The sequence below is a fragment of the Aegilops tauschii genome, chromosome 3 (genome assembly GCF_002575655.3).
Source record: "Aegilops tauschii subsp. strangulata cultivar AL8/78 chromosome 3, Aet v6.0, whole genome shotgun sequence".
Lineage (NCBI taxonomy): Eukaryota > Viridiplantae > Streptophyta > Magnoliopsida > Poales > Poaceae > Aegilops > Aegilops tauschii.
The window spans coordinates 520772192-520788422 of record NC_053037.3 but is presented as its reverse complement, the minus strand read 5'-3'; the positions used below and the strand labels follow the sequence as shown (position 1 = coordinate 520788422).

Genomic DNA, 16231 nt, shown 5'->3' with positions numbered 1-16231 from the left:
GTTGAAACAAGGCCTAGGGTTCATACTTTCACCAGTGCAAGTTCTGTCAACAATAATAACATAATTGGATCATATAACTATCCCTCAACATGCAACAAAGAGTCACTCCAAAGTCACTAATAGCGGAGAACAAACGAAGAGATTATTGTAGGGTACGAAACCACCTCAAAGTTATCCTTTCTGATCGATCTATTCAAGAGTCCGTAGTAAAATAACACGAAGCTATTCTTTTCGTTTGATCTACTCCGATGTAACCACAAGTATCCGTGGGTATGATTATACAATATGCATCACACAATCTCAGATTCATCTATTCAAACCAACACAAAGTACTTCAAAGAGTGCCCCAAAGTTTCTATCGGAGAGTCAAGACGACAACGTGTGCCAACCCCTATGCATAAGTTCAGAAGGTCACTGAACCCACAAGTTGATCACCGAAACATACATCAAGTAGGTCACGTGAATATCCCATTGTCACCACAGATAAGCACATGCAAGACATACATCAAGTGTTCTCAAATCCTTAAAGACTCAATCCGATAAGATAACTTCAAAGGGAAAACTCAATCCATTACAAGAGAGTAGAGGGGGAGAAGCATCATAAGATCCAACTATAATAGCAAAGCTCACGATATATCAAGATCGTGTCGAATCAAGAACACGAGAGAGAGAGAGAGATCAAACACATAGCTACTGGTACATACCCTCAGCCCCGAGGGTGAACTACTCCCTCCTCGTCATGGAGAGCGCCGGGATGATGAAGATGGCCACCGGTGAGGGATCCCCCCTCTGGCAGGGTGCCGGAACAAGGTCTCGATTGGTTTTTGGTGGCTATAGAGGCTTGTGGCGGCGGAACTCCCGGTCTAGGTTTCTTTCTGGGGGTTTCTGTATTTATAGGAATTGTTGGCATAGGTCTCACGTCGGGGGGTCTCCGAGTCGTCCACGAGGCAGGGGGGCGCGCCCTCCACCCTCGTGGACGGCTCGGGACTCTTCTGGCCCAACTCTTTTACTCCGGGGGCTTCTTTTGGTCCATAAAAAATCGTCAAAAATTGGCACGTCAATTGGACTCCGTTTGGTATTCCTTTTCTGTAAAACTCAATAACAAGGAAAAAACAGAAACTGGCACTGGGCTCTAGGTTAATAGGTTAGTCCCAAAAATCATATAAAATAGCATATAAATTCATATAAAACATCCTAGATGGATAATATAATAGCATGGAACAATCAAAAATTATAGATACGTTGGAGACGTATCAATCACGTTGCTGCAGATATTTAATCTCTAGGTGTGGTTGAATTGACAACTCAACTGCTAATACCTTCAAATATTCTTTGGCTCCCCTTGTGTCGAATCTATAAATTTGGGTTGAATACTCTACCCTCGAAAACTGTTGCGATCCCCTATACTTGTGGGTTATCAACTACTAGGTTGATGAAGGAAATATGCCCTAGAGGCAATAATAAAGTTGTTATTTATATTTCCTTATATCATGATAAATGTTTATTATTCATGCTAGAATTGTATTAACCGGAAACTTAGTACATGTGTGAATACATAGACAAACAGAGTGTCCCTAGTATGCCTCTACTTGACTAGCTCGTTAATCAAAGATAGTTAAGTTTCCTAGCCATAGACATGTGTTGTCATTTGATGAATGGGATCACATCATTAGAGAATGATGTGATGGCCAAGACCCATCCGTTAGCTTAGCATAATGATTGTTTAGTTTTATTGCTATTGCTTTCTTCATGACTTATACATGTTCATCTAACTATGAGATTATGCAACTCCCGAATACCGGAGGAACACCTTGTGTGCTATCAAACGTCACAACGTAACTGGGTGATTATAAAGATGCTCTACAGGTGTCTCCGAAGGTGTTTGTTGGGTTGGCATAGATCAAGATTAGGATTTGTCACTCCGTGTATCGGAGAGGTATCTCTAGGCCCTCTCGGTAATGCTCATCACTATAAGCCTTGCAAGCAATGTGACTAATGAGTTAGTTACGGGATGATGCATTACGGAACGAGTAAAGAGACTTGCCGGTAATGAGATTGAACTAGGTATGATGATACCGACGATCGAATCTCGGGCAAGTAACATACCGATGACAAAGGGAACAACGTATGTTGTTATGCGGTTTGACCGATAAAGATCTTCGTAGAATATGTAGGAGCCAATATGAGCATCCAGGTTTCACTATTGGTTATTGACCGGAGACGTTTCTCGGTCATGTCTACATAGTTCTTGAACCCGTAGGGTCCGCACGCTTAATGTTCGATGACGATTTGTATTATGAGTTATGTGATTTGATGACCGAAGTTTGTTCGGAGTCCCGGATGAGATCACGGACATGACGAGGAGTATTGAAATGGTCGAGACATAAAGATTGATATATTGGACGATGTTATTCGGACACCGGATGAGTTTCGAGAGGTATCAGACAATTATCGGAGTGCCGAAGGGTTATCGGAACCTCCCGGGGGAACTAATGGGCCTTGATGGGCCTTAGTGGGAAGAGAGGAGGGGCCACTAGGGGCTGCCCCCCCCCTTGGGTCCGAATTGGACTAGGGGAAGGGGGCGGTGCCCCCCTTTCCTTCCCTTCCCCCTCTTCCTTCCTTCTTCCCCCTTCCTCCAGGTGGAATCCTAGTAGGACTTGGAGTCCTAGTAGGACTCCCTTCTCCTGGCGCGCCCTACAGGGGCCGGCCGGCCTCCCCCTCCCCTCCTTTATATACGGGGCCAGGGGGGCACCCTAGAACACACAAGTTTCTCTTAACAGTGTGCGGTGCCCCCCTCCACAGTTACACACCTCGGTCATATCGTCGTAGTGCTTAGGCGAAGCCCTGCGCCAGTAACTTCATCATCACCGTCGCCACGCCGTCGTGCTGACGGAACTCTTCCTCGGCCTCAACTGGATCAAGAGTACGAGGGACTACATCGAGCTGAACGTGTGCTGAACGCGGAGGTGCCGTACGTTCGGTGCTTGGATCGGTTGGATCGCGAAGACGTTCGACTACATCAATCGCGTTACTAAACGCTTCCGCTTTCGGTCTACGAGGGTACGTGGACACACTCTCCCCGGTCATTGCTATGCTTCTCCTAGATAGATCTTGCGTGATCGTAGGAATTTTTTTGAAATACTACGTTCCCCAACAGTTGAGAGGTGAAAAAAGAGGGCTTTTACACTCTCACCCGCAAAAAGCATAAAAATACTCATTACCCTGGGACTCTAGGGATCTAGATTAATGCTTGGGCATCCAGAATACACAAAAGGTGAACCAACCAGAGGAGACTGAGCACCTGGAGTAATGGGACTCCAGCTACCCGGAGTATGCACAGAGGTTTCCCTCTTCTTCTCAGGTTACTCCGGGCACCCGGACCTTCTGGCATAGGCACTTTGAACCTTGGTTTTACCCTTATTTCGACAAAAGCTAGTGGGGAAGGCAATGTATATGATTGATATGAATTTCTCTACTCCAAAACCTCTTTATAGTGCGACTTTCCTACGACTAAATAAACCAAAAACTTCCGAGCCTTTGGAAATCACCGCCTTTTTAAATACGGGGTCACCGATGTCCGTAGACAATCACTTAGAGTCCAATGTCCTGACTCATGAGATAATCTAGAAAACGACATTAGATCTCACTAATCCTATTGCCATCAACACCAAAACAGTGATTAAGAGACAAATGCACTTTCAACCGGGAACCCATGTCAAATGGCAAGAATCAGGAAAAGTAAAAATACTTCAACCATGTTGTTCTCATGTTTGCTTTCATGTATTCACATGTGACCTGGAAACGTAGATTAATCTTCCTCTACAGCTTGCTTTGATTCTTTGTCGAGCACCTGATAGCATAGATAAATAGAATCCACAGCAGTAAAAATGACAACATGTGGAGATTAAATCAAAAGGGAGTGGGAGGGAGTGCATGAGAGGGAGGAGGCTATTATTTTTCTTCGGAAGCTTCAAAAGCATTGCACAGTTTCGAATAGCTCAACGCTTGCATTTTTATATGATCTTTACATTGTGTTTTTTTTACCGCTTTATATTATGTTTGTATCTTGAAAAAAGGCTAAAGACTGTGTGAAATTGATGTTAACTACTCCCTCCGTCCCATATTGTAAGAGTGTCAAAAAGCGTCTTACATTATGGGACGGAGAGAGTACATGTTTAAGAACAGTACAGCGTGCTTAATGGCCAACAAGTCTGGGTGGTGTAGTTGGTTATCACGTTAGTCTCACACACTAAAGGTCCCCAGTTCGAACCTGGGCTCAGACAATTATACTTTTTTGGAAGTTTTTTTTTTTTCATTTTTAACACGTTTCTTCCTCCTCTCTTTCTCCCAGATAATGCTTGATTTCCAATTTCTAGCGGCTTTCTCTTCTTTCTACTACCTTTCTCCCGTAAAGAGATATCTGTAGGTCTGTATTTTGAATTCCTAAAAGGTAATCGATGTTAATTTGGTTCGAAATTAACCCACTTCATCACGTTCATTCCATCACATTTATATCAACTAAAAGTAGTAAAATAAATTCGTCACATTTACTGGCCGAACCTCTGTTCACATGCCATTTTGTAAAGCGATCAACATCGCATGGATAATGGGCTTTCGCAGACCATTTAAACAGTCTAGCAGCGACCGGTGTGAGCCGAGCAAATCAGCTATTTTTTTTTTAAATAATACATTTTTTAATTAATTTTCATAAATATTACGCTGGATAAAAAAAATTCAAAAATAATACACCGTCGGCCCGCTGCAGGCCGACTGGGCCTAGTCGGCCCACAGCAGGCCGATTGGACTCCAGTCGGCCTACAGCTGGCCGACAGGACCTGTCGGCCAGCTGTAGGCCGACTGGAGCTAATTGGCTCGCTGTGGGCTAATTGTTTTTGCAAAAAAAGTAGGCATAAAAATATATGTTTAAAAAAATGTTAATTATGTAATTAAAAAATATTAAACGTGTATAAAAAAATGTTCCTGATGTATACAAAAAATGTACAATATATATGCAAAAAGTTGATATAAAAAATACGTTTTAAAAAGTGTTAAGCATGTATTTAAAAATTGTTAAATGTGTGTATAAAAATGTTTCTTATTTATACAAAAAATATAGAATGTGTATGAAAAAAAGTTGACACCAAAAAAATATGTTTGAAAAAAATGTTAATCATGTATTTGAAAAAATGTTCCTTATCTATACAAAAAATATAAAATGTGTATGAAAAAAAGTTGACACCAAAAAAATATGTTTGAAGAAAATGTTAATCATGTATTTGAAAAAATGTTCAACGAGTACACAAAAATGTTTCATGTATTGGAATGAAAGGTTAAACGTGTATAAAAAAATGTTCCAGCTCCGGATCCGGTATGGGAGCATCACAGACGTAAGTATGATTGGTTGCTCTTTTTGTATGGAACTGGAACATTTTTTTCGAACATATTTTTTTGGTGTCAACTTTTTTCATACACATTCTATATTTTTTGAATAGATAAGAAACATTTTTTATACACACATTTAACAATTTTTAATCATGTATTTGAAAAAATGTCAACTTTTCAAACATATTATTTTGGTGTCAACTTTTTTTCATACACATTCTATATTTTTTTGTATAAATAAGGAACATTTTTATACACACATTTAACAATTTTTAAATACATGCTTAACACTTTTTAAAACATATTTTTTATGTCAACTTTTTTGCATATATATTATACATTTTTTGTATACATCAGGAATATTGTTTTATACATGTTTAACATTTTTTAATTACATAATTAACATTTTTTTAAACATATTTTTTGATGCCTTTTTTTTGCAAAAACAATTAGCCCAGAGCGAGCTAATTAGCTCCACTGACCCAATCAGCCCACAGTGGGCCGACAGGGGCCAGGCCGACTGGAGTTCAATCGGCCTGCTGTGGGCCGACTAGGCCCAGTCGGCCTGCAGCGGGCCGACGGTGTATTATTTTTGAAAAAAAATTACCCAGCGTAATATTTATGAAAATTAATAAAAAAATGTATTATTTAAAAAAATAGCAGCAAATCATGCAGTACATTTGATCCAATACAAGCAGAAGAGCTGTCACAAACGGGGGCACGGTAAAAGCAATTCAAATTTCGTGCGCTTCCTCCTCCCGTTCCCGAACCCTCCCCCCAATTCCCCGTTCCCCACGCCCCGCCGCGCCGCTTCCCGCCCAAATCCGCCCGATCCCGGCCGCCGGAACCCTAGCCCGCGCCGCCATGATGATCTCCGAGCTCTCCCCGGAGTACCACCGCCCGCCGCCGCACGCCGCGCACCTCACCGACCTCGCGCGGGTCGTCGCGGACGTCGAGCGGTACGACGCCCCCGACCCCTCCCCCCCGGAGAAGCTCGCCGCCGACTTCCGCCGCGTGCTCACCAACCTCGGCTCCGCCGCCACGTCCCTCACCGACCCCTGCAGGCTCCAGATATGGAAGCTCGCCACCCGCCTCTGGAACGCCGTCGTCGACCGCGCCAACTCCGCCGCGCTGGCCCGGGGCCCCTCCGCGCGCGCCGCCGAGGCGGAGATCAGGCAGGCGGCGCCGGAGCTCCTCCTCCTCGCCGGCTGCCCCGACGAGGTCCCCCTCGCCGCCGCCAAGGCCGCCTCCTTCTTCCTCCGCGCCGGCCAGGAGTGGCTCGACCTCGGCCGCGTCGACCTCGCCACCGCCTGCTTCGAGAAGGCCACGCCGCTCGTCTCCGCCCCCGCCGCGGAGGAGGAGCGGGACGTCCTGCTCGGCCTCAACCTCGCGCGGGCGCGCGCCGCGTCCGACGCGGGCGATCAGTCCCTCGCCGTCGCGCTGCTCGGCCGCTCCAAGCCCCTCGCGTCCGCGTCCCCCAAGGGGACCAGATCCCTCGCCGAGGGCTACCTGTCCGTCGGCGAGGCCGCGCTCTCCGCGAAACCCTCTGATCCCGCCGTTGGAGCGTCCAGCCTCATCACCGAGGCGCTAGATCTCTTCGAGAAGCTGCCCTCCCCCTCCCCCTCCAGCGCCAGTCCCAAGACCCCGAATCTCCAGCAGCAAAAGGGTCGATGCCTCCGCTACCTTGCCCTCGAGCGTCTCGAAGCCAAGGACCACGAGGGCGTCCTGCGTTGTGTCCAGGTCTCCAGGGCTTCAGTGGGGCAGGCGAACGAGCACCCGAGCATGGGGTTCATGGCCCTGCACGCGTGGCTTGGTACCGGGAACTTGGCGGAGGCCGAGAGGGAGCTCGAGAGAATCATGGCCAACGCCAACGCACCAGAGAATGTATGCGTGGGGGCAGCTGAGGTGTACCTTGCCTCCGCGGGGTCTGAGGCTGCACGCAAGGTGCTCGTTGCGCTTGCTGCACGGTGCCGCGCAGGAGGTGCAGCTGCTGCTGTGAGAGTGGTGACCACGGTGGTTGATGGTGGTATCGGTAGCCCTGGGCGCGCAAGGGCAATCGGTGAGCTCGTGTCAGATGAGAGGGTGGTCGCACTGTTCGATGGCCCGGCCAACACCAGTCACCGTAGAGCAATGCATACACTGCTCTGGAACTGGTCTGCACTCTCTTACACAAGTAATTTTACAGCATTTTCATGTACATGTGATTTCTTGCTGAGGCTGACATTTGGAATTTGGGACAGCGGGTTTGAGCATTTCAATGCTAAGAACTACGATATATGTGCGGACTTGTTTGAGACATCGATGCTTTATCTATCCCGTGAAGACGGAAGCAGAGTCCGGCGAGCACAGTGCCTCCGAGTCCTTGCCGTTTGCTATCTAGCCCTTAAACGTCTGGATCGAGCACATGAGTTTGTCAATGAGGCTGACAAGGTATTGATCCCTCTCCTCATCACTTCATTAAATAATCTTGCCTATTGCTTCTTACGATTGGCTCAAAATGTATATCTGTAGGTGGAACACAATGCCCACTGTGCCTTTATGAAGGTAATAAATATACATGTTAATTGTTCAGGGGTCTCATTTAACTCTGGTATTGTTTGCTAACCCAGAAGAATTGTGTAGATCAAAATTCATCTTCAGAAGAACGACGAGGACGAGGCTATCAAGCAGATAAAAACCATGATGGGTTGCATTGACTTCAATCCCTCGTCCCTAATGCTCACAACTCATGAGGCTATTGCCTGCAAGGCTGTCCGGGTAGCAGTTGCTTCATTGACCTTCCTTCTTGGTCTCTATTCTCCCGGAAAGCCTATGCCAGAGCGTGAGGTTACTGTCCTCCGCACTCTTATTGAGCTCCTCTGTCGTGAGCAAGGTACTGAGGATGAGATTCTGAAGTACTCGAGACGTGCCAAGCTACGGATGTCTGACCTTGGCGTGGAAGACTTTTTCGGCAATGGACCTGTTGGGACGCGTGAACTGAACTGGTTTGCAGGCAATTGCTGGAATATGGGTAGAAGGGTGGCAAAGGAGCAGAAGTATGATCTTAGTGCTGAGTTCTTTGAGCTTGCAGCAGAGTTCTTTGGTGGTGCAAGTAATGATGAGGGTGATGGAAATCGCCCCACACTTTGCAAAGCGTTAATCATGAGTGTCACTTCCATGCTTCAAGCTGAGGAGCTAAACAATTCTCCCTTGTCGGATTCTGATGTTAAAAAAGGTGTTGAGATGCTCAGCAGAGCTGGCAAGGTAAACATGGGGTTTGACAAATACCAAAATTTACTACCCCTTTGTGTATGATCTAAAGTGGTTCAGTTTTCTCTACTATTATTCTGATTCAGTTCTATTGATGTGCAGCTATTACCTTCAATCTGGCCCTCGGTTTCAGTCGCCTCTGATCAGGCTGAGGCCAACAACTTTATGTTTCTTCATACCTTCTACTCCTACCAACTCCTTGACAGGATGGACACCAGCGCACATCCTCAGCAGCTCCAACTAGTCAAGAACTTTGCTTCCTCTAAAGCATGCACGCCGTCCCATCTTCTCAAACTTGGAAAAGCTGCTTCTGAAGGCACCCCACCAAACCTTCTAGTTGCTGAATTTTCCCTGAAGGCTAGCATCAAGACCGCCCTTGCTTCTCACTCCCCAAACTACAGGGTAATCAGTGCTGCCCTCAGGAACCTAGCCTGCCTTGCTGGCTTGCAAGACTTAAGTGGTAGCAAGAGTGATGCAGTGTATGATGTATATCGACAAGCCTACCAGATCATGGTTGGACTGAGAGATGGTGAATATCCATGTGAGGAAGGGCAGTGGCTTGCAGTGACTGCCTGGAACAAGTCATATTTGGCTAGGCGGCTTAATCAAGCTTCAGTTGGTATAAAATGGATGAAGATGGGATTAGATCTCTCTCGGCATGTTGAGAGCATGAAGCAGTATACAGCAGACATGGAGCAATGCCTTGAGTACTTCCAGAAATTGTTTCATAGTGAAGCTGGTGAACATGCTTTGCTCGGAAAAAACCCTGATGAATGTAGTCAGCAAGAGGGGGCACCAAGCACAAGTATGTCTGGTAGCATGTCTCAGCCTGTCTTAGTATAGTATAGATGCTTCTAAATGGGGCAGTTCACAACCATAAATAGATCATCGAGTTATGTACTTGAGTGGTTGCATATGACATGCCAAATATTGTCAGATTTACATCTCTAGTAAGTATGTGGATTCTTTGTCGATAGTAACCATGTCTGTGAATTTAATGCATGCTGATGTGTAGGAGAGATCTGATTGTTTGTAATACAGCAACATTAATTTGGGAACCTACTGGATTTGTTCAGGCAACCTTTATGTCCATTTTCTGTCAGATTTGACTAATCTCCTGATGTCCCTATCATTCAAACTATTATAGTGGAAAACTGGAGAGGGGCAGAAATACATAAAGAAGAGAGTAAGGACTCACTGAAACCTTCTATAGTCTACACAACCATATAACTACTTCAGATTCATAATGCTGAGCTAACACTTGTGAAATGACGTGTATCCTCTTTGAATGCTACTTCCAGTTTTGCTATGAATATCCTATTGCCTTACACAGGGACCAGGTTCATATGGTGCTGTACGACCATTGCCAGCTAATGGTGCAGCAGCTACCCCTCTCTGATTCAGCAAACACCTGAAGCGTGACAGTCTTGATGTGGCTGACCTGGTGTCTTCAGCAATCTGCTCAAGTGGACTCCACAGTCTCTCTTCAAGCCAAAACAGTTTGAAGTATATTGGTGAGTCAAAATATGTCATAGAGCAGTCGCAAAAAAAAATGTCATAGAGAAGGCACTGCATTCATGCATCTAATGATGAATAATATTAACAGCACAGAAAAGGAATATCAGAATCGACAAGATTGCATATAGGTTCTGCTTCTGTAGCTGTAAAGCATGCTCTTAAGGGGGTGTTTGGTTCAGAAGTCCTAGGACTTTTTCTAGTCCCAGGGACTAATCAAAAAAGACTCTAGTAGAGTCTTTTTCTAGTCCCTGTAGAAAAAGTCCCTCCCGTTTGGTTCCTAGGGACTTTTTAGGGACTTTTTCTAGTCTCTAGGACTAAAAAGTCCCTGAACCAAACACCCCCTAAGTAAGATGCCGATATATAGGGTATAGCAAGAGGAATTTTGTTATGAGCATTCATGAGGAATTAGGATGCCAGCCCTCCCAATGGAAAAGTGTGAATGCAATCATCTTTAACTGCTCAGCAATGTGCTAAACTATTTATGCCCTCGATAATTGATGCCGTGCTTGGGTTTTCTCTTCATAAGCATGGAACAGACCTGAGCATTGCACACTTAGCTGATATATTCAATTGCACTATATGGGAATAGGAATATTACACGTTTCTGAGTGTGCTCAATTTTTTCATTCAGACATCCATCGCGTGTGCATATGCAGAGAGGAAGCTATCATTCCAAGTATACCATTATATTGCATCAACATAACCGATTTGAATATGTCTAATCAGGCGACATGGTATAGTGTCCCTTTAATCATGAAGGAATGCAATGTAGTTGATCATATCATATAACTAACTAAGATAATGTTTTGATAACACAATGCATGCTCTGAGTTCGAAACATTTCAAGGCATAGATTATGAATCTGAAACTATTTGTATTACTTACCTGCAGCTGCTGCAGCACGTGGCCAAATAGTTTGTTCAATATCTGATGCATCGATTTGCTCTCCCCACATGCAAACCTCACCACCAATAACCAACCGTTGCTGTTCTGTGTTGTTGATTCCTTTCAGGGGTTCATTCAGGTAAAATCCTTCCCATGTGGCATCCAAGTGATCTAGGTACCACTTATCCTGGTTGCTTACTATGCATCTCAGCCCTGCAGCAACCACTTTTGGTGCTACATCCCCCCCAAGCCTGTTAATTTATGAGCATATGGGTTGTTAGTTACTGACACCAGCAACAAGTGTCTGAGATGCTATATCTTACTTTACTGTGAGCATAAATGTCAAGAACAATGATAAGCTTGTAAATGAGTCTAATTCCATTTTAAGTCCTACAGTACATTGAAGATTCATCACTGATTCTTTGTGCATGCATGTATTATTCTACAGTTTCCAACAGAGCCCTTTTCATGATTGAGGAAGTACCAGTTATGCACCACGGTTTTACGGTCCAACTTATCTCCGAAGTTGTTAAACGTTTCTTCCCTGCAAACATGGAATGGTGTCTGTTAAGGGTTAAGAATTCTATCGACCCTGTGAAATTTTCAACTAATAGGTATACCAGTTAATGACTTCGTATCCATGTGATATTGCTATCTTTTGGGCTCTCAACACAAAATATCTGTATGCGTCTGACACATTCATGTGGTTATTATTCAACCTGTGTGCCATGAAAAGGATGATCATTAGATTAACTGGCTGATACAAAAAAAAATGACTGATTTGCTTTTGCGTTGATAACATGGTATGGAAGCACATCAGGCAAAGTTATCGATTTTGAGTTCTCTTATGTTGATAAGAATGTACCATTCCTTAATGTGGGGTGTTTCAGTCCAGCAGCCTGAAATTCAAAGGAAAAGATAAAATGGAGTTAATCTATAGGTTCACTGTTCAGTAATACTATGAAAACTGTAAAAGCAATGCTTCGTCTTACTTGTATTGACTTCATCACCTCCTAAGTGGACAAATTTGAATTTGAAAACCTTGCTAAAATCTGAAAGAAAAGAGTTAAGAATCCATTTAGACTGTTGACTAATATTTGCCAATAGCTACTGAATCTAGATAATGTAACCACTATATATTATGTGCATTGGTCACTGGTTTCTTTTGGAACACACCCTCCGGATAAATGGTCTTTTGAATAAACAAATGAAGAACCTAACTCCACTGTTGCCAACAAAACTAGTATGATTCATCACCTGAAAGAATACCATCAATAACTTTGAAGGTAAAGTTGTTACTGACATCAAGCGGTTCTCTGCAGCTATCTGATGGCCACAATTCTGGGTAGCCAACACCCCTGAAAAAGTGCAACATCTACAACTTTCAGCCATGCTTATTGCTATGCAGACTATATAAATTAAGTTGCACATTTGAACTCCAATAAGGCATCTTGACTCTACGCTCACTGGATAAAATGTGCCTTTTTGCTACAGAAGACATCACGGAATTGTGGACTGTATGCAAGTCAAGGTTGGTTCCTTAGCTTTGCAGATACAAAGTTTATAATTGTTTGCGGGGCATTAGGAAGCCAGCATTTTCAAACCCGCTGTGTCTTCTAAACACTAATGTGAAATATTTTAATTGGTCTGACGTGTTCTAGCAACAGTCATGATTTTGTAATGTACATGAGCAAATTATCAATTTAGAGTATGATCCAGCAAATGCCAACCAATTGAAGCGCATGGGAGTCAATCTTGCCTATTTTCAATATACATTACTGACAGAGTGGAATGTCTTACCATGAGCGAGCATGCCCAGGAACATCAATCTCGGCCAAGACATTTACACCTCTTTTTTCAGCATATCTGCAAAGTTATGGATTAGCTATATTATTTCTAGTGTCATAGCTTCATAACTGCGTATCTAGCTATGTGCGTATCTAAGTTAGTAGATAATGGAATCTATTATCTATGCCATTTCTTCATGCTGCAGTATTTACACTGTAAGTGCAGATGTGAATTACGATTGTAAGAAAATACACCTGTTAGCTTTCTTTGCTGTGATATAAACAAATTTCAAGCCAAGAATTGTAATATGAATATGGAAATGAAAACAAAACACACCGTACGATGTCGATGGCATCAGGCATTGTGTATCTCTCAGAATAAGAGTATGAACCGTTCCACAGTTTTGGGTATGAAGGTATTTCAATCGGAAATGACTGCTCATCCACGATATGCCAATGGAGAACGTTCTGCATGACGATAGAGTAAGAGTGCATGGTATCATAATGAAAACTAATGTGGAGAAAACATAAACGCAATGATATTTTGAAGTCTCATGCAACTTATCAGTCACGCAATTACTCCCTCTGTACCCAAATACTTGTAGTTGGGGGAACTTGTACTAGTTTCCCCCAACTACAAGTATTTCGGTACAGAGGAGTAGTATTAAATGGTCATCAGACCTACCAGTTTACTGTATGTCATTGCATCAATCACTCCTTTAATTGTCGCGAGAGGAAGATAATGCCTTGAGGTATCTGCACGCGTCCAAACACAAGTTAGTATTGATAATCAGCAGTGCAATAATCATGAGCAGGATGGGCGTATTAATAAGATTTAACATATAGAAGCCTATGAGAGAATTTTGGCATAGAACTGAGTTTTTTTATGTGGCTGCTCATTTAAAAAAATTCCTTCAATAAAAAGAAATAATTTCAAGGTTCTGCTTCTTTTTTTGAACGAAAACAAGGTTCTGCTTCTAGTTAATGGAATACAATAACTGCTTGTAGGGCGAAAGTTAGATAATATCACACTGTATCTCACCAATAAGAAGGCCTCGGTAAGGAAATCTGGGCGCATCACTAATCATCCACGGAGCTGAGTTGAGTCCAATAAGCCTTGATGTGAACTCAAAGTGACACAGTTGGCTAAATGTCTGCATTCACAAATAATTTACTGTTGGATCACCTCAAAGAAGATTTAGTTTAGTGTCCAGAAAATCATACTGGAGTAGTAAGTTACCTGTAAGGCGTGAAGTGCTCCAAAAACTGTTTGAGCCTACAAAATATTGCAAAGGTGGCATCAATTATTTTTATGAATCGTATCATGCTATTTGCGTCGGCTTGCATCTTTCATAAGTTTGAACACATCATTCATTCCATAAGCTGAAGAACATGCAGGGCATTACCAATACTAGCAATTATTTGTTGGTAACCAGGTTACAGCATTATGCATGTCACAAGAGATGCTGGAATGCGGTGAAGCACAAAAGAGAAAACTACCTTCATGCCTTGTGATATACTCCGTATTATGTAATAACTTGCCTATTCAAATTCTATTGAAGCATTGTGTATGTAGCAACTGGGTTTTATCTTCATCGAAAAAGCAACTGGGTTATGTTTTGCAAAGTAAGCATGTTTAAAATACTGCTAGTAGCATGCAACTCTATGCCACATCTGAAGTCTGTTGTTTGTGTATAGAACAGTAACTGTATGGTTTATTTCTCTGTAGGCAGGATACTCTGTCAGGCAATTATCACAGAGAAGAGAGGAGTTGCAGTAACTAGAAGTAAAGCAACCAAGTAAGTTCTGATGTCTTTCCAGAGCATCATATTAGGAATTTTCACAAGATGAAGCAATCAGCTTTCACTGACCTCAATCTGCGCATGCAGTGGCTCTCCTATTGTGGGAACAGTCAGGTTGTATGACTCGTCTACCTCAAAGCCGAGCTGCAGAGGATGAACAGCAACAGAGTCAGACATCTGCAGTTAGTAAGGGAACTCGCAGTTCATGAGATGAAATGAGAGCAGGTTACCTCATCTTGTGTCGAAAGAACGACGATATTAACACCGGTAAGCAGGGAGGAGCTTGGGTTTGCACCGTCAGCGTTGTGGTTCAGCTTCATCAAATCAAGCATCCTCTGGAAGGCGTCCTTGAGGATCGCCTTGCCGTCGGAATACTTGCTTCCCGCCATCGACATGGTGGCGTTGTTGCTGACGTAGAGCCTCTGCGTCCCGTGGGACACCGTCTTGGGCATCGGCCACAGGTCGACGTGGTCAGCAGCTGTGCAGGATCCAATTGCCAGGAACGCGAGGAGGAGCCGCAGAGCTGGCGCCATCTTCGCGAAGGGAACAGATGATGATGCGGCAACTAGTGGAAGCGCGAGGCGAGTAGAAAACCCTCCATTTTTGCTGTCTCACTTTTGGAAGAGAATGACCATGAGAGTTTGTGCTGGGCTGCTATCTTGGGACAGGGACGAGTGACGAGGAGGTAGAGGAGGAGGAGCGTGAGGCGGGGAGGGTAAATGAAGAGCGGGTGAGAGTGGCGTGGAGAGTGGTTAGATGGAGGGAGGAAATGGCATGGGCAGGTCCGGCGCACATTGCATTTGGTGACCCAAAACAGGTACGGACGGCCTGGCAAGTAGCACGGCTAATTTTGGTACGGATGGCCGGGCGAGGAGAGCTCACCTGCTCCCCTATGTATATATAGCTTGGAGGAATCAGGTTTGTGAAAGCAGGCTTCCAAATTTCATTTCAAGTGTTCTGTAGTAATTTGTTGCTGTTGTCATGTCATGCTGATTCTACATTTTTTTATATTTAGCGTGCCGTGCTTATGTTCATCTTCTGTGAAATGTGGACATATATCTGATTATTCTTTGGTTGGCTGTATGGCAGGTTCCATCCGTTTTTGCTTGGATTTGGCAAATTGGGGGGAGCACGCCGGATGCGGTCAGTGTGAGAAGAGGGAGAGGGAGAGGGAGAGGGAGAGGGAGAGGGGGGCCGTTGGGGTAGGTCAGGCATGCTGCTGCCATTGGGCGTTCACGCTGTCTGTCACTCGTGGTCATGGTGCCGCGCTTTCAGATTCAGAGCGAGTCATGGCTTGTTGGCCTTCCTCCGACCTCCGGTCCAATCTGGTCTGGTAGCTGTGACTCGACGCCGACGGCAACAGGATTGAGAAACAAACCAAGGAAACGGTAGGAAGTGGTATGAAAGTTTTGAGTTTGTTTGTTTCACTCAGCTGCTGGTGCGTAACGCGGCAGGTGTCTCGTTGAAGTCCAAGTGTGATGGTGCACGAGGTTGCGTCAGGCCGTCCAGGCTGCTCTTGCACAAAATAAAGAGGCCGGTTGGCACACTTGTCTTGCGCTCAGCTGCAGCCCAGTTTTGTTTTGCTGGGCCGGATATCGTCAAAACGGG

The 16231-nt window shown here is 44.3% G+C and overlaps 2 protein-coding genes and 1 non-coding gene across 3 annotated transcripts; 2 read left to right on the top strand and 1 right to left on the bottom strand.

The window, feature by feature from the left end:
- The first annotated feature begins 4209 nt into the window (after positions 1–4209).
- TRNAV-CAC (transfer RNA valine (anticodon CAC)) lies at positions 4210–4283 on the top strand. The gene has a single exon. It is a non-coding gene; the product is annotated as a tRNA-Val (tRNA).
- A 1800-nt stretch (positions 4284–6083) lies between these two features.
- On the top strand, positions 6084–9607 carry LOC109743037 (TPR repeat-containing protein ZIP4). Its single transcript, XM_020302116.4, has 5 exons — positions 6084–7535; positions 7623–7812; positions 7894–7926; positions 8005–8625; positions 8734–9607. The coding sequence occupies exons 1-5, from the start codon at positions 6247–6249 to the stop codon at positions 9472–9474; spliced, it is 2874 nt and encodes a 957-aa protein (XP_020157705.1). The 5' UTR covers positions 6084–6246; the 3' UTR covers positions 9475–9607.
- Positions 9608–9833: 226 nt separating this feature from the next.
- Positions 9834–15691, bottom strand: LOC109743038 (beta-hexosaminidase 3). Its single transcript, XM_020302117.4, has 14 exons — positions 14854–15691; positions 14693–14767; positions 14062–14097; positions 13864–13975; positions 13507–13577; positions 13159–13289; positions 12835–12900; positions 12292–12392; positions 12027–12086; positions 11900–11933; positions 11655–11753; positions 11519–11578; positions 11035–11285; positions 9834–10115 (listed from the first exon to the last, which is right to left on the bottom strand). The coding sequence occupies exons 1-14, from the start codon at positions 15154–15156 to the stop codon at positions 9949–9951; spliced, it is 1566 nt and encodes a 521-aa protein (XP_020157706.1). The 5' UTR covers positions 15157–15691; the 3' UTR covers positions 9834–9948.
- Between the last annotated feature and the right edge of the window lie 540 nt (positions 15692–16231).